At 42.8% G+C, this 21,657-nt stretch overlaps 1 protein-coding gene across 1 annotated transcript in view; it reads left to right on the top strand.

The window, feature by feature from the left end:
* Nucleotides 1-21,657, top strand: part of LOC310939898 (GDNF family receptor alpha-2-like) — a gene marked incomplete at its 5' end in the record, with an annotated part of 107,759 nt that overhangs the window by 44,718 nt on the left and 41,384 nt on the right. Inside the window, one exon of the mRNA XM_083904755.1 lies at nt 7,475-7,853. Coding sequence (XP_083760881.1) covers nt 7,475-7,853 — 379 coding nt within the window. The remainder of the gene's footprint in view (nt 1-7,474; nt 7,854-21,657) is intronic.

The raw sequence follows: 21,657 nt of genomic DNA, 5'->3' as shown, positions 1-21,657 counted from the left end.
TTCCTCATCAGTTTACCAGTGGCCCAGACTAAGATTGTCTTTGTTGTGGGTCAGCAGCAAATGTGAACGTTGTTGTTTACAGCTCACTTAACAGCCTCCCTATTTTGTAGTCAGCACTTTTCTAACAAGTTTGAATTAAACAACGGTGAATAAATTCACAGGAGATTGTTCTCGTTTGTTTTTTTAAATCGGTATACGCTTATTTGTTTACGTACTCACAAGCTGGTAAAAAGCAGATTATTGACACAACATTGTTCTGGTTCACCTGTGCATCTGAATAAGGAGGAAAGGTGATTTGGATGCCGGTGCCAGATGTTTCAGAAACTGCTGATCTACTGGGATTTACACTCATAACTTAACTGTCTCTAGGGTTTAGAACTGGACCACACTTTAAACGCTCTGCATTTCCGCATGCTAATTCGGGGCTGTGTTTCTTAAAAAAAAAAATTAATCCAGAGTGCTTTCTTGAGTGCTGGGTTGTACGGGTGTGGGTACCAGCTAACTACCTTGCATAGTTTCCTTGGTTGTAGCTTCTTTGTTGTCTCTTTTGACCAAAAAGGGAGTGCAATACCAACTGGACAAGGAAGTGTTGTGCTAAAGGGAGCACGTGGCCTCAAACTGGAGGTGTGCTTGTTTTTGTCCACGTAGCGTCCACACAGTCACCGGACGGAAATAGGCTAATAGCGAAAATTACATCACGCAGACCCAAAGAAACCCCTGCAGAGCAACCTTTGCAGACATGCGAGGTCGGTCTCTAAAGGCCACATTATACTTCTCCGACTGCGTAACCACAGAGACGTCGTGGTGCTGGATACGCACTGCAATTTCCCGCCCCGCACAGTAGGGGTCGCTATGCAAGGTTGTTGTGCTTCTGGCTACAGTGAGCAATGGCGTCCGAAAGAGAAAGACTGTTGTTGTTGTTGTTGCAGCGGAATAACATTGAAACAGTGGCCGTTTCTCACCTGAAATAAATATTTTTCGCAGTTTTAAGATAATTTGAGGCGAGAAATTAGCCATTTAGAGTCTAAACATGTGGTTTGTGTATTAAGATATTTCGTATTTATAGTTTGGCAGCGACGTTGTCGGCGGTGATCAGCTCCGCCTCTGTGGACCCTCGTGCGCCGGCACAGAGCAGCGTTAGCTCGGCCTGTCCTGAGGACCAATCGCAGCCCTTGCCGCCCCGTTGTCCCATGACGGAGTGACAGACACTTGTCCTGTCCGACAGCCTCATGTCCGTCGACGCTGAGGCTCTGCATAACTTACATAGAGCACTTTACGCACGGAGTATAAATTGGTCTCTAAGACCCAGACCGTATAGACGTCCAATTTCTACCACTTTATCCGCCACATGAGGCTCGTGGCGAGGCGTTGTAGAGCCAATCCAAGAAGACACAGGGGGGAAAGGCAAGGCTCACCATGGACAGGTCGCCAGTCCATTGCAATTGGCCAACGTACAGAGGAAGAAGCGTTCACTCTTACAGTCACACCTATGGTCAATTTCATGTGTCCAGTTAACCTAATCCCCTTTCTACATGTCTTTGGACGTGCAGATTTCAGACAGACAGGCCCTCAGTCGATTCAGGGCCTTACAGACAAAAGTTAGTAATAGAAAATATCCAGTCTGCGGCAATTCTTGAGAAGAAGAGTGGTTTAAAAGGACAGAAAAACAGCAGCAACTCACAACAATAACTTAAAAAAAAAAAAAAAAATCTATGCAGGAGTGCGCCTCTGTACTCTCAACACGTGGGAACCTTGAAGCAGACTGGCTACAGCGGCAGAAGACCACACCGGGTGACACCATTAAGTGTCCTGCATACATTTTAAAGCGGCTGGTAAGTTTTCTATACGCCGCACAAAGACGACCAGGAGAGCGAAACAGCTTGTGTGCGTAACTGCAGCTATTCAAGACGCAAGCTTTGAATTACACTGGAGAAAGTTCAACTTGGAGGCAGATGCTCACAAAACAACTCGAGTATTTTTGTTTGTTTACGAAAAAATTAGTTTGGACCCTGCTTCCCACCTGAATTCTCACACGCAAATATTTAACTTTCTCTCTATTATTTAATTTTTTTTTTTTTTCAGCTCCGAGGTAAAAAAATCCACTTTCTTCTCGAGTACAGAGGACTTTATGAACTCTGCGGGTCTTTACCGCTCTGGTGACGTCCACACATCTCCTGCTCGGTGAAGGCGTCGGGGAGATGATGTCAGAGCTGCCGCACACACACACACACACACACCCTCGCCTGCTTCCCCCCTCTGGAAACCGTGCTGCGACACAGAGTACTGAGCTAATGACTGATGAGTCCTTTGACACGGAAATGCTTGACATGCTCCTCGGGGTCCAGACTAAAGACTTCCCTAACAAGCTCTCGCACATTCACCGAGGGCCGCATTAAATCCAAACTTTGGCACCTTTCCTAATTACTGAGAACATACCCGGAGCCAAGAACCCCGCGCTAACCTGAGCTGAACTCCGTTCTGCAGCGCTCCGAAGTCCCCCGAGTATGGGATGATATATGAAATGCAGAATTCAAATTAGGCTGACGAAGAGCAATTACGGGGGAAGTAGGATCCCTTACTCTTAGGGGAAAAAAAACATCAGAATCCGGTGAATGTTGTAACCACATCCCCCCACCCTTTCTCTTTGTCTTTTTAATATTCCTTTCTATTTTTTGCAATCCGTTCCACCAGAACACAGGTCTTATAGGTAGCTCGCTCCATCTGTCTCCTATCTCACGCTTTTACCCTCTCATTTGTTTCTCCTCGATTCCCTTCCCGCCTCCTCCGCCACATACGTGTGAAGAATGGATGGTTATTTCCACCACGCCGCTATCAGTGGGGGTCTAATTTACGATGCTCGCGGAGTAGCGCGGCCTATTAAAGGGCCTATTTACAGTCAAGCGGCAGCATCGCCGAACGGCCTCAACTGTTGGGAACATCAACCAAATGTTACGAGAACACTCCTTCTCCGCCCACGAGGCAGTCGCGAGTAAACAACGCCGGACAGTCTGATGCGCCCGGTGTTGATTTATGCGTTACGTTACCCGGATTAATTGTCACGCGGCGCCGCAACGCACATGTGAAATACATAATATCTGCGCGTATTCGTGTCTTGGTTCATTTCGGATACCAAATGCGCCTGCATTCGTTGACGATGATCGGTGTAATGCGCCCACTCGCCCGTCCATCTCTTCGTTCATTCAGTCAATATACGTCGTTTGCTCAAGCAGCAAGGTTGGTTGAGGGATTGCTGAGAGATTGTACTCGTGATGGTCTGGATTAATATTCTGAGCAGGAGCTGCACATATTTGCTGAATTAAGTGGATCTCCTGCACGTCTGTTTAGTGTCTGTCCAAAGACGCCGTCATTGTCCTTTTATTGCGTCTTTATCTGTCACAATCAGCTCTAGGAATCAACTCGTCTCCTCGCCCTCTGAAAGCTTTATATCATTAGCTTATCAACCCCATCCTCTTCACATTATAGTAGTAAAAAAAAAAAAAACCCTCTTTGTAATGCACTTGGAAAATCAATTATAACACAATAATACACATTTCCCTCCACTCGTCGCCACTTCTTTGCTTCCGTCGCTCACGCTCTTCCTCGCTTATCATTCCGTTTGTGTGTAAGCACGTCAGAGCCATCAAGTGGGCTTTGTGTCTTATGTTCTCGCCCCAGGACATCTCCAAATTCAATCTCGGCTCTCCAATCACAAGTAGTAAAAACCCATCCGTCGCTGCAGCTTCAAAAAAAAAAAAAAAAACCGAAGGAGGAGGAGGAGGAAGAAAAAACACTTCAGCCCCTTCTTGGTCAGATAAATCTTAGTAGCTCATCCTTCTCCTATTTTCTTTTCATCCCGGACCCCCCAGTGGCCCACATTAGAGTCCGCAGATGGCCACGGGAGATTAAGGAGCTGCAATCCATCAATGTTATGTAGCCTGAACCACTGGACAACCGCCCTGCTAACCTCTCCCCTCCAGCTGGACTGTACTAACCCCACGACTGGTCCGCTTCAGCCAAGCTTGGCCCACTTTATTAAAACCGTTGGCTCCGCGTTGGCTTCTTCATGCCGAGCCCTCCAAAAAAAACACTCCGCTCTCCTTCTGATTCCTCGTCGTAATTACAGATAAAGTGAGCCGCTCCTACTTGACAGGTTTGTCTAATTGTCTCCAATGCCACCTTTGAGGTTTGATAAATTATCCGAGCACAACATTTTTTTCCCGTCGGTGGTTTCGTCGCCTCACGAGACTGAGCATGCAAAAAACGCTCGCAGACATTTGTAATGGAATGTTTATACTCGACACGCAGAGAGTGCAAGGAAAGACACATTTAATTTGATAAAACAATTATGTGCGTGTGTGTGTTTTTTTTGAGTCATGTATTTGCGCCAAACATTAAAAAAACAAAGTGGGTAAAAGTTTCTCCCCGGAGGTCTGTGCATGTACCTACATCTGTTGAACCCAGAACATGTTTGCTAACACCGTGTTTTGTTAGACTGCCAACGGTTAACCTTGATACGTGTAAACCAAAGCCTCATGTAGAGCTAGATTGGTTTTGAGTGCCCTCAACCGTAAATTCCCCTGTGGTATTGGGACATCACTACATGCAAATTAGCGTAGTGAACGTAGCGAACGTGCTAACCTACGTCACACGTTGACAATTCTACCGGTGGAGCGTGCTACTATTTTCATTTGGGGAAATGCCAGCGTTGATCAGCTGTTTGTTTTTCTCCGTCCTCATAAACGCTATATCGCAAATGTGATTGAAATCTGACAAGTCCGGGGTATTCGTGTTCAAGTGAGCGTAGCCGTTCGCTAGCTAGTTAGCTAGCTGCTTTCATAAATGGTCACTTATTTTCTGACATTAGTGTTCAAAGCTCAGCGTTCCTTTGGATGTATATCAAACCAACATATTCCAACACAATTTGTCATAGTAACGTGCTTATTTGCGAAAATAATATTACGACGAAAATGTTCCTCGGTAGATGTGGCCGCCATCTTTGAAGAAAAATATCAGCCGGCTTGCTGACTTTGCAAAGCATCATGGGTAATTCCATCTTCCGCTTCTTTTTAAGCCTGCATCAGAGCTCACTACATTTTGAGAGTTGATTATAAAGGCAAAATCACATTTCCCCTTGCTCCTCCCTACACGTGAACGCGCAAAATGTAGGGTTAGGGGAAAAATGTAGGGTTAGGGGAGGTATTGGGACAGGGCCTTAGTGTACTCTCTCCTCTGCGATGAATCCCTGATATTCTCCTCCAGCTTCTCTTCAGTGGCAGTGACTTTTGTTTTATCTGACGCATCTGAAAACACACTGACAACATTGATTTTGAGGGTTTTTATCCCCAATCCAACCCAACGCGGTGTGCTCTCTGCATCCACATTTTTAAAGATTGATAAGGGGCAATGTACCATTTAGAAACAGTGCAGCGTCTCCAGCAGACCCCTTTTTCCCCCTTGAAATAAATGGTTCTCTTCTTGTTTCAGGCTGTCTGATAGACATAGTGTGAGATTGGTTCTGTTGAATAAGAGATGAATCTCGCTGCGTGTCACCATGTGGCTGCGACCTCTGAAATATCATTATCTACAGGTTGGGGAGGTTAACTTCACTAATATAGCCTGAATACAAGAGAGGGGCACCTCAAGTGAACATGTTACTGCTTTATTATTGGTATATCTCAAGGAAAAGTGTGATTTTTTTGTTTTGTTTTTTTACTGCCACTACGCCGTATATCAGAACACCCAAACACACCATTAGTTTTGCACAAAATTGCAATGTTTCATTTTGAAATTACGCAGAAAAGGAGTGTGGGGAGTTAATCTTGTACTTGAAGTGTGGAAGTGGAGTTTTGCCAAGTCCTTGAGCTTCACATGTTTTTGAGCAGATGATCCAGTTTTTTTTTTTCAGTGCCGTCGTTTTCCTGCTGACCAGCATTTGCATCGATGTGCTTTCTCGTCACTATTTTCCCAAGGACTTTGGTTTAGCTTTGCATTTTTTGTTGTCAAAGAAAAATGTGAATATATTCACCTCATTACAAACTCAGATGACAAGAAATATTGGAATTAATATCATTAGGATTGAATTGACGTCACGATGTTACCTGGAGCTGCAGGCGTCTCTCTCTCCAGTGGTTTTACTGTATAGACGATATTGAAGAGTGTCCTTCAGTGCTCAAGTCTAACATTTGCAATGAACCCCCTGGTGGCTCGGAGATGCAGGGATTATTGTTTTTATTTGTTGAACATACTGCAGCTGAGCCCGCTGCAAATTGCGGGGAAAGATTGGTGATGTTGAGTCAGAGAAGAGCTTTTGGCCCACCTGGTGTTACTGTGTTATTGCTTGAATGGCAACGGTGCTTTCACGGAAATGCATATTTCCACAGATGGCGTCTTGTTTTCAAGAGATTGTGACATTGAAAGACTTTTAGCCATTGGATTGTGGATGTGTGATTTAAAAAAAATCAACAGAAAGAAATTATACTCTTATTCCTATTTTGTCTTCACTTCTTCATTCACTCGTAAAGTATCACAATGTAGGATTTCCTCTCTGGGTCCCCCTACAGTTGGAAATCGGTATTGTCTGTTACAAGAGTACAAATGCCAAAAGATACTAGGGATGTGAATCTTTGGATGGCTCACGATTCGAATCTGCTTCTTAGGGTCACCGATTCGATTCAAACGGTTCTCGATTCAAAAATATATACAATGCATAGTGTGTTAAGGCAAATTATGGCATCAAAACAATACAGTTTGTATAAGATAATGTGATAATGTGATCACACAAAGGCAAACTTAAGACAAAAGTTACTATTTATTCATTCAAAACAAATAAAAACTTACTTACTTTACAAAAAAATAACTTGCATAAATAAAAGCTTAGGCTAGCTGCCCTTTTCTCCCAGAAGTTACAAAAATAAACTGTACACAAATAACACAAACTGGTGTTTTGTGTGATTTTTGAAGTTTATGAATCGTGGATGATTAGATTAGATAGATTTTTTCCCCCACCCCTAAAATATACCATCAATACCTTATTAGAAGGTCAGAATTTTACATTGTGTTGCTTCAATTGTGATTAAACATGTATAAGGTGCTAATAAATGGAAATCAAATTAAATAAGATAAAATAAGAACCTTTTTCAAGTTGTAAGGAGTAAGGTTTGGTAAAAAAACATGCATGGCTAACAGCTATGCTAACGGTCAGAAGATGCACCGACCAGTTAAGATGCAAGAATTTGCATTTCCACCCAATTTGATCAGCAACAAGAAAACTAGCATGTTCACCCGAGTCTTGTGTTCCCACTTGGACCAAAAGCTAAAAAAATACGTGTTTGCATTTTAAGCAGAATTCATGCCTGGGAGGGAAAGCCAATTAAAGACATTCCCACTGGTCTAAAACATGTTTAAACCCAAGTTTTTTGACCAGGGAGAAACGATGTACAAGTCACTAAGTTGTTTTTTGTTTCTCTTTTTTCAGGAATGCTCACAGCTGCGCCAAAAGGCTTCCACTGCCCCGACGCCGAGAAAAACTGCAACCCCTGTCTGGACGCGGCCAAGGCCTGCAACCTCAACAACAGCTGCAAGAAGCAGCGCTCCTCCTACATCGCCACCTGCAGCAAGGAGGACCCCAACAAGGGCGAGACCTGCAGCAAGAAGCGCTGCCACAAGGTGCTGCGGATGTTCCTGGACCGCGTGCCCGCCGAGTTCAGCCACCGCCTGCTCTTCTGCCCCTGCCAGACCGAGGGCTGCGCCGAGCGCCGCCGGCAGACCATCGTGCCCGATTGCTCCTACAAAGAGAAGGAGAAACCCAACTGTCTGGAGCTGCGCAGGGTCTGCCGCCAGGACTTGCTCTGCAGGTGAAGTAAAACACAGAGTTTTAGAGCTGTAGGCGTTCATCTTATGTGTATTCATGTGAGTGTTGTTGGTTGGATTGGCAGCCAGGCCTTTTCGCCGCTGTGTACCTGAACTTGTGCCAAAACACCTTTGAAGATGCTTCATCTTCTTCCCTTCATGATAAACGAGAGGAGGAAATTGAATCCGTGAAGTTGGAAGAGAGTTCTCTCGCGTTTGATGGCAATTTCCCTGCTCCTGTGGTGTCATAAAGTTTTTATTCCTCTTGCTGTAACTTTGCCAGCAAAGTAATTAGAGTTTCAGGGAAGCTGTGGCTATTAGACGCGGGATGAAGACGTGACGCTAAGTCGAAGAGACAACGCTCAATTAAGCCGAACAAAACATTAGCGGATCACTTTGGCCTGCGTGGGGCCTCTATCGGATTCAAGCGGCCAGATTCAATTCACACCCACCCAGCCGTGACATGTTTCCTCGCGTTAGCGCCGCTGAGAGCAGGTGAAACACAGCGGCTGCGCCGACAGCCCCGTTCGGCTGTCAAGACCTTTTTACTCCCAGAATCATGTCCGGGCCCCGGACGCGGTCCCCCCACCACCGTCTGACCACTTTGAGACAATATCCCCCGCATTCATTAGTCTAATAGCATAAAAATGGGACACATTTGAATAATTCCAAGCATTTAAAACCCCATTTATGAGCCTAATGGTGTTCGACCAAGTGTTAGACCCTTGGAAGCTAAAAATAAGACTCATGATGTGAGACTTATCAGAGGGTTATATGTGTTTTTGGGGGGCTACTTTTTCATTTCCCAGTGTAACAGATGATTAGGCAGCGGGTGCAATTTAGTGACAATCAAAGATTGGATCTTTAAGCGTTTTTTTTTTTTTTTTTTTGGACAGACACCGTGAAACAGAGAGAGAAACGTTGCGTCTGGGCAGGTAGAGCGAAGCAATATGGGCCAAAAAAAAACCCCCACACAATTCTTGGTATATTTTTTTGCTGTTTTCACCTGCTGTTACTCAAACTTTCAGTCACACATGATAAGCTTTGTCATCATTTAATCTTCGATTGTCGGCTGATACATGCTTCAAAGAGTCTGTGGTACAGATGTGTCTGTTGTCAGTGTGTGTGTGTGTGTGTGTGTGTAGGTGTGTGTAGCAGAGGGTTTTAGGGTTTGAACTAGGTTTAGGTTTGAGTGAGGATGAAAGCATTTAACTGTGATGCATAAGGTCAGACTTACAAGCAAAGACTGTTGTACAAGAGTGTGTGTGTTTATGGAGTATTTGTCATCACTTTAGGACCATCTTCGGCATAAACACTGACCTTGTCAGGACCAGTGGTCCTCATGGAGACCAAAAACCTGGTCCTGATGACGCTGAAGAACGTGGCCAAAAAACAGTTACTACATCCAAATTCAAAAATACCGAGGTCTTTTAGGTTTTGTTTTTCTGACGTAACTGGCAACCCGTGGTTGCTCGGCAGCTGAGACTCTACTGACTGCAATGACTGGTAGACGGCGGTAGGTGGCGCCACATGCCAAAATTTGATTTCAAAACATAAACATGATTTGCAGTCTGCAAAATATTTTTTTTAATGCAAATATTTTGTCTGTACTGTTGTTGTTGGTGAGTTCAGTTTGTTATATGAACATTATTCCTGAGTCTCTGTGACATATTAGGAGGATTTTATGGCCAGTTGATTTAGATTTATTACATAATGCACCTATAAGGTTAGGGTTAGTCATGAACTGGTTATGAGTAAAGTCAAGGATAAAGCTTTTGTCAGAGCACATCTCTAAAAAGATAGCAGAGCGAACCTGTATGTGTGTGTATATATATATATATATATATATATATATATATATATATATATATATATATATATATGTGTGTAATGGGCCATGTAGATAAATTTAGATTCAAACCTATATTTCAGAGGATATTTTGACTTTGTGAGGACATTTTGACTGGTCCTCAAAACTTTAAAGGTGCTTTTTGTGGGTTAGGTCCGAGGGCTTGGGGGAATGCATTACAGTCTATGATCAGGTTGAAAATAAATCACTGTCTTCTTGGGCCTCATCTAACTCTGCCCCGTTAAAGGGAGTGAACGATCACACAGCTCTGCTCCGATTATAGACGACCAGAAAGACATAAAACACACACAAGTAAAATGTCTGACATGCACACTTTAAAAACACTCCATCAGCCAAAGGTCAAACAGCATATTTTGGCACAGACAAGAAAAAACTATCCTTATTTCTGGAAATGCAGCTGTGAACTTAAGTTTGATTCATTTTGTCCCACCTCTATATGTATGTGTGTGTGTTTGTACTCATATTGTTAGGACTTTTGACCTTGTGGGGACATTTTCAACTTTCAAGGGCTTTAAGACCTGGTTTTAGGGTTAGACTTGTGTTAAAGGGTTAGGGTTATGTCTATGTTGTGTCCTCACTAAGATATAGAAACAAGTGTGTGTATCTGTGTGTGTGTTTGTACTCATTGTGAGGACTTTTGACCTTGTGGGGACATTTTCAACTTTCAAGGGCTTTAAGACCTGGTTTTAGGGTTAGACTTGGGTTAAAGGGTTAGGGTTATGTCTATGATGTGTCCTCACAAAGATATAGAAACAAGTTGGTGTATCTGTGTGTGTGTTTGTACCCACATTGTGAGGACTTTTGACCTTATGGGGACATTTTCAACTTTTAAGGGCTTTAAGACCTGGTTTTAGTGTTAGAATTGGGTTAAGGGGCTAGGGTTATGGTTATATCAAGGGTGTGTCCTCACTAAGATATAGAAACAATTTTGTGTATCTGTATCTGTGTGTGTTTGTACTCATGTTGTGAGGACTTTTGACCTTATGGGGACATTTTCAACTTTAAAGGGCTTTAAGACCTGGTTTTAGGGTTATAATTGGGTTAAGCGGCTAGGGGTTATGGTTATGTCTATGGTGGGTCCACACTAAGATATAGAAACAAGTTTGTCTATCTGCGTCAGTGTGTTTGTACTCATGTTGTGAGGACTTTTGACCTTGTTGGGACATTTTCAACTTTAAAGGGCTTTTCAGGGTTAAGACCTGGTTTTAGGGTTATAATTGGGTCAAGGGGCTAGGGTTATGTCTATGACGTGTCCTCACAGATATAGAAACACATTTGTGTATGTATGCGTGTATTTATATTTGTATTCATTACCTCTTTCTGACCTTTTATGGGTCAAAACACTGACTTTGTAAGGACCAGTCGTCCTCATGGAGACCAAAACCTGGTCCTAATGAGGCAGAACCTCATTCTCATTTCTGAGGAGCTTCCTATTGTAGTTAGATTAAAGTTATGGTTAAACATGAGTGAGCGATACAGAGAGAAATAAAAGAGTTGACAGTCGCTGAGTGAATCAAAACTCTACTCACGCTGTTGTTAGACGGGGAAAATAAGAAGTGTCAGTATTGTGGTGCTGGCTACAAATAAATAAATGTGCATATTTATGCTGATTAGTGTGAAAAAAAGATATTGTGAAAATACACAGTTATTAGACAAACATCCTGATATACTGCCCAGCCCTGCGGTGGAGAGACGAACGTGGGTGAACAGCCAAGATGGTTCCTGATGATCAATCAACTCGTATCTCGTGCAGCACAATGAATAATATGCTGCACTATATAAATCATAGTCACACACACACACGAGTGTGGAAAAACCACACCTCCCGGTGCTTGTGCTCTATTTTGAATAACAACCCAATATCGTTCGTCTCTGTACGCGGGACAACAAAAAAAAATTCAAATCAGACTCGCTAACAATGCAGAGAGCGGCGACTCGTACTTCTTTGGTCGTGTCACATTTATCCTGTTTCCACGGAGGTTGAGCAAGCCTCTGAGGCTGAGCGTGGTGGTTAAAAAAAAAAAAAAAGAAGCCCAACCCAATTCCTCCCCACCGCGAAACACTAAATCCAACCACTGTGCTGCTAAAGTAGGGAAACTATTGCCTCTCCTCCGATTTATGGTTGCCTTTGATAATTACCTGCTTGCCTGCACTGTGTAATCTGTTTTCAGGCTGAGTTGCTTTCTTTGACCTTTAGGCCCTCAGGTGTCTGCTGTGCTCCTCCTGATGAAATAGAACGTTAAAGCTTATTATCTGTGGCTTTGTAACGCCCCGCTGAGGTCAACAGCTCGATGAGTGCATGCACTCGTACAGTACGGACACACGCCGGTCCTGCACGGCCAACACACCGGAAACCATTACGCGGCCACACATAGAAACGCACACATTTACACAACGCTGCCCCTGTGACAGTCCACTGTGAGGCATCTGAAGTCAACACTGTGAGCATGTGAGCCTTGTCTTTATGTCCTTTTTCTGTTAGAGACACAGGTTTTTGTTCTCGAAAATGACATGCCCAAACTAAATAGAGTAAATATCTGCAGTTACAAGCTCTATGTGAATTATCTTGGTATCAAACTACAGATACCGCTTGTGAGATTCCACCACAGGTGTACGTTTCACTGTAGATGCCTTTGTGTCAGAGTAAATGTACATGGAACATGGAGCATAACTGAAGGATTTTTTTCTCTCGCCTAAAAAAATATTGCATTTTAAAGCAAATATCACCTTTAAGAAAATGCAGTAGGAGCTTAAAAACACATGGAGGTCATGTAACAACATGTGGACATGAGCTGTGCAAGGTCTGATGCTGCTGAAATGAAGCAGAGTGAAATTACAGAGGTTTTATTAAAGAGCTGTCCAGGCGTTCTTGCTTTCGGCTTTTGGCATTTGGCAGCATCTGTGCCATTTGGGATTTTCTAGGTTACAAATTATTAAAAACCCATTTAATTTTATCTATATATCATTGTTGGTCTAGAAAGAACTTGTTTTGAAAAAAAAAAAAGTATGATAAAAGTATGATAACTTGCTCTAAATCAATGCTTCCTGTGCGGTGCGTAATAACGACTTTGTGACTCTGCAGCGTCTTCAGTTACGCAGCGCCATAGCTCTGGCTTATCTTAGTCAATTAGGGTGATTGACAGCTCGTTTTAAACCTCTAAACCGGTAGAATCAGATTCCGGTCTCCAAATGCATGTAAATCACTAGCGAGTCAAAGGGACATAAATGCATGTGACGCATTTGTGCGGACATCCGCTTTCTCTAATCAGAACGATCTAATGTCCCTCTGTAATGATCAATCAGACCGGGATTTGTCCCCAAAGCATACTGGAAAGTGTAGTTCTTCATTAGAAGTGGTTTTGTTCCGGTGGAAATAACTTGTTTTGATAAACAGCAAAGGTAAGACAACATTTCTGCTTGTATTTTTTGAAAGTCAGTTGTTGTTTTGCTCTTATTTTGGGGCTGAATCTGTGAATCTTGGTCATAGAGTGATAAAAATGGTACCGCTGGAATCTGTTTGTTCTCCCCTGTCCAGTCGACCCGTGTTTTATTTGTTTACATAATCACGCTGACGCTCCGGTGCCGCTTTTCAATGAGTGTGCTGTAACGTTTTTTTTCGCTCCTGCGGGTTTGATCCCCCGGCGTTTTAACTGTGTTTCGTGAACATAAGAATTATTTATATGAGCTTTTAGCTGAGTTTCTGACCTTTCTGTGGGTATGCAGCATGTCTGTGTTTGTTAAAGTTAGATGTTAGATCAAGTTAGATCTGTTCTTAATTAGCTTTGCACCTTCACTATGTTACGCAGCAAATAGAATTTGAACTCATTTGTCATGCTAATGGAGATAAAGTCCACAAATTAGGGGTGTATTTTGAGCAACGCTGGTGATAAACACAAACGAAAAAGGGCCCTTCCGAAACTTTTTAGAACACAAGGTTAAGTATGACAAAGCAAACTACCTCTCGACCTCAATTTTCCCCTCTCTGATGTGTTGATAAAAGCAGGAGGAGATCATTGGAGATGCCTGGGATTAGGTTCCACTCAGACCTGGTATTAACATGTGTCGTGGATGTGTCTTCTGTGAGATCACCTATAAGCCTATTTCATTTTAACACAAGGGACGGAATTCCGAGGAAGAGGATGTAAGAGGGATAATGAGACATCGTGAGAGGGCGGCGAGAGAGAGAGAGAGAGAGAGTGAGAGAGAGGCCTGGTCGCAGAATCAATGCAGAGCTGCAAAGCTACTGCAGCAGATTGGAGGTCAGTGTTTGGGGTCACACAGACTCTTGGCCATCTCAACCATGAGCTTAGCTCCCTGCAACACACTCTGATCAGGAATCGGTCAGGGCCTCGGAAAAAAAACGGCCAGCGGATTTAAAAATGTATCCCCAACTCTGTATTTATTTCCAACCTTCAAATACCAGCAGTTTCTTGCCATGCACTGTAAAAATCCTCAATTATTTGCACCTTGAGCACATCGGATGCCAGCTTGGCTGCGATTTCACCTTTGGAAGCCGTTCAGATTTTTTTTCCAAGTGGAGTCCAGAGCTCAATCAATTAAAAACACATATTTGAAAGGATCTCAAAAAACATGATTTTTGGCTCGGGCTTTGGTGGCATATCGGGCTGGAAGATTCCATTCTCTTTTAAGTCTCCGCGGAGGCATATGTTGACACGCTCAGGAGATCTGGGGACTGCAGTTGGACGAAGAACAACCGTTCCTTACACCTGGTTGTACTTCGGCTGCATTTGTCGTCTTATTTTCATTCTTTCACAATCCTGCACAAATCCTGCACAAACAGACGAAAAGAACGGATCCCCGTGTCCACCTCTCTCTCTCCGTTCGACTTCACACTGTGCTCTCACCATTCTTCCAATGGATCCAACACCTATTCATTTGGGACTGCTCAGCCCACGCAATGACAATAGTCTATATTTGGATGTGCTGATTTTTAAGGGGCTAGTGTAGAGGGACTGTGTGTGTGTGTGTGTGTGTTCATGCATGCACCCGAGGAGAATAAATCCTCATTCCCATTTCCATGTCGCTTCAAACAGCGCGAGCCCAACGAAGCCACATCTAAAGAGCATTGAGTTGTATACATGCGTCGCAATCGATTCTCTGCAAAAATCAATGCGACATTTCTGTCTTTGATTTATATCCTCTGGTCTCCGGGCTCGTCGGATGCTCCTCGATTGAGTTCTTTAGCCACTGGGTTTTCAAAGCAGAGAGCTGAGGGACAATCGATCAGTTTACACATAGCCTGGCCCAGTTTGGTGGGATGTACTTGTACCGGGTCACTTTATTTGCTTATATAACACACATACACACTCTGGTCCCCCATGAAAAAATTCAGTGTTTGTACCAGAAAATGGGGTAACAAAAACATATATACACACACAAACTTGTTGTTATATCTTAGTGAGGACACCCCATCGCCATAATTAATCCCCTAGCCCCCTAACCCTTACCCTTACCATCACAACTAAGTGCCTAACCCTAATCCTTACCCTCAAATCAGACAGATAGGAATATACTTGGGTGGTCTCGCTTCCAAGCTCAGGTCTTCTACCAGAGGCTGAGGAGACTGAGGGTTCTTAGCTGTTCCTAGGACTGCGCTTTCCTGGACAGAGATCTCAGATCTCAGTTGTTCCTGGAGTCTGTTTAGCTGAGTTACAGCTCCGGGTGTTGCTATCACCGCTGGGACCACAGTTGCCTTTACTCCGCACACCTTCTTCTTCTCTACAGCTCCTCTCTCAGCCCTCGCTATTTCTCAAGCTTCTCACGTTCCTTCCTCTTGATGATGCTGCTGTTATCGCTTGCGGGACTGCCACGTCCATCTATCATCGCTACTGCCCTCTTCTGCTGCTGCTGCTTATTGACAACCACTATGTCCGCTTGATGAGCCGCCATCAGTTTGTCCGTCTGGATCGAGAAGTTCCGTAGATCTTAGCCACTGTCGTTCACAGAAGTCGTTCCCGGAAATACGATGTGTTGCACCGTCTCAGGGGCCATCTTTACACGCTCTACACCTTGACTCCTGCCTGGTGTGATATCAGTTATTGGGCACAAGCACTCCCGAGATATCGGCATATTAGACATCTGAAAAAAAATCCAATATCCGTGCATTCCTAACTGCTGGTCCTGAGAAGGTCAGTGTTGATGTCAGGGAAAAAGTTCTCGAGGAGGTAACAGATACAAGGACAACCTAAACTTCACCTAAAAACAAGAGAACTTAAAACAAAAGACAAGACGTCACTGCACAGAAAAAACACGATTGATAGACATTATTGAAGCATCTAAACCACGTGTCAAACTCAAGGCCCGGGGGCCAGATGTGGCCCGCCACATCATTTTATGTGGCCCGCGAGGTCTATGCTGCTTTAAGGCGTGTGTTGACCATAAACTACATTTCCCACAATGCATTAGCGATCCCGCCACTAGTTTGCAGCGTATCATTTTATACAATATTGTACCGTCAAAGAGTACAATCTACGTTGGCATTTTGACACCAAACAAGGAGCCAAAGTATGCCAAAGTTAGCCTTAAAAACCCAACAAATTGCCAAAGAATTAAAAGGCAAACTGCGATCGCAGCAGAATGTGTTCACAAAAGCCATAACCAAAAACGATGAGGCAGTGAAAGCTAGCTTTATTGTGGCTGAAGAAATCCCTCGTGCTTCTTGGTCTTTTTCTGAGGTTGCGTTTGATTTGACACCCCTGATCTAAACCCTGCCCTTTAATCCGAGACTCTGTAAGGATGTTTGGCCTTATTAGGGCTGGGATTCGGGCTCCATGAGGACAACTGGTCCTGACAATTGTGTCAAAGATGCACTTAACCAAACCCTATACCCGTCACCCTGACACCAAATCATCACCCTTTTAAAAAAGTCCATCGATGTTATAAACCAAGTTTTGAGAGTTTATCCTCATCAACTAATAAAGACGTTTATATAAACACACACAAAAGGCCTTAACTCAACATCCAGCGTAGGTGAGAAGTCGCACCTCCGTTAATCAGGAACAGTACAGAGAAGAGAATAAGTGGCCTTGCCTTTATTTGCCTTTAATAGACAACCCTTTTTTAAAAAAAAACGCCTTTGCTGTTGCACTTCTATCACAAGTTATTCTCACTTTCTTTCTTTCTCACTCTGGAATTCTAACGCTAATTCTTCTCTGCGTACGGTCACTTATCTATGATGTGCTGCAACTTTAATTAGCGACCTGGACTAACGATAAGAAAAGAAGCCGCGTGGAAATAGATTGTGTGAGAAAGCGCGGTGTCAGAAAAAAAAAAAGTGAATTCATAATGTGTTTGTGTAAAAAAAAATATTTTTTTTAAAAATGCAAAGGTAGACAACTATTTGAGATCTGTAGAATCAGCTTAACCCTTGCGTTTGACCTCCTTATCTTATTTCTTCCTCCCCAGTTTTGCTATTTAATGGAGCATAAAATTGAGATAATTTCACCCAATTTTTCTCAGTTCAGCAGTGAGAATGAACCAGACTGTTAAACCAAAGCTAAAATGCTTTGTAGACGCGCTGCACATAGTATATACTGTGATAGGGAGAGGAAAAAAAAACAGCTTGTTCCTCAGGCACGTTTGTGTTCGTCCAAGAACGAACAGTAAAGGGAGTAATAATGGGATGAAAAAAAAAAAACAATATTATTGCTCATCTTGATAAAACTAACAATATCTCAAACTTATTTTTTAATGAGTTAGAGGGTTTTTTTTTTGTTGTTTTTTAATGTGCACCACTGGGGAACTGCATTTTGCCTTCGTAGAGTGTTAGTAAAGTGTCATTATTTATTTTGTGAGAAAGCTTTATTGCATTTTGTGTTCATATATATATTTATTTTTTGTTTAATAATGACAAAGGAGGATAAATCAGGGAATCCGAGAGACCCATGGATTTTGGTCAAACTAGTAGGAAAACGCAGGTGAAACACCTCAAGCCTTTATGTGGAATCATCATTTAATTTATTGTTAATATGAAGGCGTTGACTCGTTAGCATTGCTTTGTTTGTCCAAAAATGAACAGTAAAGGGAGTAAAAATGGGACAAGAAACATAATTATCGCTCATCTTGCTAAAACTTACAATATGTCAAACTTTTTTTTAATGAGTTAGAAGTTGTTTTGTTTTTTAATGTGCGACACTGGGGAGCTGCATCTTGCCTCTTGACTTGGTAAAGTGTTAGCAAAGTGTCATTAGTTATTTCTTGAAAAAACTTTACATATATATATATATATATATATTAAATTATAACAAAGGAGGAGATAAACGATCAGGGAATCTATAACTAGTGTAGTAAAAACGTGTATATGTAGGAAAACAGGTGTGAAGTCTTTATGTAGATTAATTCAATGTAGTGGTAAAGGCGCCATATGTAAGAGTGTGGCCAAAAACGGTTACTACATTCAAATTCAAAATACCGAGGTCTTTTAAGTTTTGTTTTCTGACGTAACTGGCAACCCGTGGTTGCTCGGCAGCTGAGACTGTACCGACTGCAATGATTGGTAGACGGCTGTAGGTGGCGCCACATGCCAATTTCAAAACATAACATGATTTGCAGTCTGCAAAATATTTTTTTTAATGCAAATATTTTGTCTGTACTGTTGTTGTTGGTGAGTTCAGTTTGTTATATGAACATTATTCCTGAGTCTCTGTGACATATTAGGAGGATTTTAGGGCCAGTTGCTTTAGATTTATTACATAATGCACCTTTAAGATTAAGGCGTCGACTCATCAGCGTTGCTTTGAATCTGAATCTAATACAGTTTTGAGTCAGAGAAAGTTCAGAAGAGTTCACTCAAAGACAGACACAGAAACATAGACACTACAAAGTAATACACGGGCTGTTTCCGCCACTTCAATAACACACAGTATCCGTGTCTGAATCGTCTTTTCTCTGATTGGGCGAATCCTCCGATTCTGCAAGCCAAGCAGATGTGTGGACCGGTGACCTTTTCCCCTCATACATAGTACAGTTTTCTGCAAGTGTGCGACTTTAATCAGGCCGTAGCTTTTCTTCCAGAGACGTGCTCGGCTCGCCGGCTACGCATGAGAGCAACAAACTGGGGGTTAGAGAAGGGCGAGAATGAGGAGTCGTGCGGCGGGAAAAGAAAGAAAGAAAGAAGGAAAAAAAAAAATAGGGAGTTGTGCGTTTAATTCCAATCCGTGGATTAGCATATGCCCGTTTACTTTCCCAAACGGTAATCTCCAAGGGAACACGGTGTAGCGGAAAAACTGCAGTCATTACCGACCATGGCCTCATCCTTTCAATTGTACCGTATGTATTATTAATGCGCACATTATCAATAGGGCTTTAGACTTATCTACAGAGCGGTCGATGTGTGGTTTTGAATGTGTCAGTAAAGGCCACTCACTCTTCGTCGCTCTCACTCTGAACTCGTCTTTGTGCTCGGGGAGGCTAAGCGAAGGCCGCAGCCTGTACCTTCCTTTCAACGCTCTGTGCGGAATTGTTTGATATGTGACTAATGGCTATATAATTACTTGTAATAAGTGTTTTGCCACCGTTTGCTAACTCTTCTCCTTCAGGGACAGTTTGCCCGTTTTTTTGTCTGACAAGTACATTTTGTCTGAGGGAGCGGCGGCTGTTGGGTTGTGTCTTGCTCAGAGACTATTGAGGGAATTCAGATAACCTTGAATAATCTACTCAACCAAAGCAGACAGTACTGGTTTTTGTGTGCAGCACACTTGATGTAGCATTCATCCCGGTGACATAGCATTCAGCAGGGGGCTAAGCGCTGTCACTTTTCCCAAAAACTCAAATTTGAAAGAATATTACGTGCCGTGCTGTAGACGTTCGGATGCTCGTGTTGTCTATTTTTTTCACGGCGCTACGACCTAAAAATCACAGCGTGAGCGAGTGAGCGTTCAAAATGGACGTGAGGTCGAGATGCTCTCGTGCAATAATTACCTCACACAGTCTGATGTGTTTCTCTGCTGTTTGTTGTGGACCGGAATGAGTCATTAAAGGTTTCCACTGCTAAAGAAAACGCAGATATCTGCCAGATGGAGGTCACAGAAATAAAAAAAAAAAACAACGACAACAACAACAACTTCTTTTTTTTTGGATAAACCTGAGCTATATTCAGTTAGGAATAGTCAGAATAGTAGAATATTATTCAAAAGCAGAGGCGATTCTAGAGTCTGTAGGGGCCCTAGGCAAAAATTCCCAGGGGGCCCCTTCCTTCCAACCAGTGTTCATCACCATTATGTTACAAATAATCTGACACCAATGAAAAATGTATGACTTCAAAAAAAATTTTTTTTCAAAATGAATGAAATAACATGGAAAAACCTTGTAATTAAAAAGTATGTGAAAATATAAATGTAAAGAACAATAAAATACTGTAAATAGCTTTTTAAAAAAACTATATAAACTTAGTAAGCAAATACATTACACTGTAAATAAACCACATTATAAAACAATATGAATATATAGAACAATAAAATAATGTAAACATGCATTACACTGTAAATAATCCTCTTCATTTTCCAACTTGCAGAACGATAACTTCACACGGGTTAAAGTGAGGTGGGGCCCCTTTAGGGGGGGTTTCCTACTGAGATGTCATTGCAAATCGCCCATTGTTGTTTAAGGGGGACGGGGAGGCGGCCGGTCACGGCACATTTCAGTAAAAACAGCCCTCAGGCTCCGAGTGTCGGGGGGGGGCCCCCCTATCAGCTCGGGGGCCCCAAGCGGTTGCCTGCCTTGCCCGTTCGCAAGCTGCGCCTCTGTTCACGATTTCCACCCTTTATCCAAAGGAGCTGAATGTGTGAGAACAAAAATGTCCATTTCAGTTGACGTAGACATCGTATGGATTTTACGTCCGCTAGCTCCCGAGAACAAAGTCGGTGCGAAAACGCTTGGCAGGAATACGATACCGCCACATCTGGAATATGCTAATTATAGTATATCGTGAACTCATATCCTCCGAGTTCACACACTGTCCAGTCACACTGGGCTTTGACCTCGTCCCGCTGCCTTTTTCCGACGCAATAAAGCACCAGACTTTTTGTGTTGTTGTTGTTGTTGTTTTTTTTCCCCCCTCGTCTCAATTCTCTGCTGAGTCAGCAGGCGAAAAAGGTCGCGTCACGTGACAGCGAGGCTAAACCGCCTTGTGTTTTGACTGGACGCCATCTGTCTGCATTTGCCCTTTTAAGAGTATTGACCAGGAATCCTAATGAGTACAGTGCTGCCAAAAAAACAAAACAACCAAAGGCAGGACTCCAGTAATGTCTGACAACGAGAGGCAAAATAGCTGTGGGTTAAAAACGTAAAAAACGTCAGAGGTCGTCTCGGGGTCACCGGCTGAAATTAAGGTTGTTATAGTCGACTGAATTATAAGAGGAAAGATTATCCGCTCGCAGTGTTGAAGGAGGTTTTAGCAACAAGGGAAGTATCAAAACGTTGAAAAGAACCGTGTCTGTTCAGAAGGAAAAAAAATCATTCAACCCTGGAGGAAGTGGGCGCGCATTACAGAGAGATTACGTCGTATCCCGAGATACAACGAGACGATTGATTAAGTTGCTTGATCCTGAGGACGTGGATCTGAGACGCAGGTTTTACCGCTGCAAAGGTCTTAGAATAAAGTTGACACGTCGATACATACTTTATCCTTCAGTCAGCGCCTTTGTATCATTTTTGTCTTTCATCATAAAAAAGGTTATGAAGTGCAGCGTTTAACCCTGGAACACTATCGCTCAAATAAATACACCTGATGAAAAGTGCTTGTCATCAAAATATATCAAAACAGGACAATACGTGACACATTTGAGCAGCGTTCTTTTATTTTAAAATGCGTCATGTCCAACAAAATTAAAGGTGTCATATGTAAGAATGTGACCAAAAACGGTTACTACACTCAAATTCAAAACCCACAGAGGTCTTTTAGGTTTTCGTTTTCTGACGTA

This window comes from Microchirus variegatus (genome assembly GCF_963457635.1).
Source record: "Microchirus variegatus genome assembly, chromosome: 18".
Lineage (NCBI taxonomy): Eukaryota > Metazoa > Chordata > Actinopteri > Pleuronectiformes > Soleidae > Microchirus > Microchirus variegatus.
The sequence above is the reverse complement of the archived record's forward strand: the minus strand, read 5'-3'. Positions and strand labels throughout refer to the sequence as shown.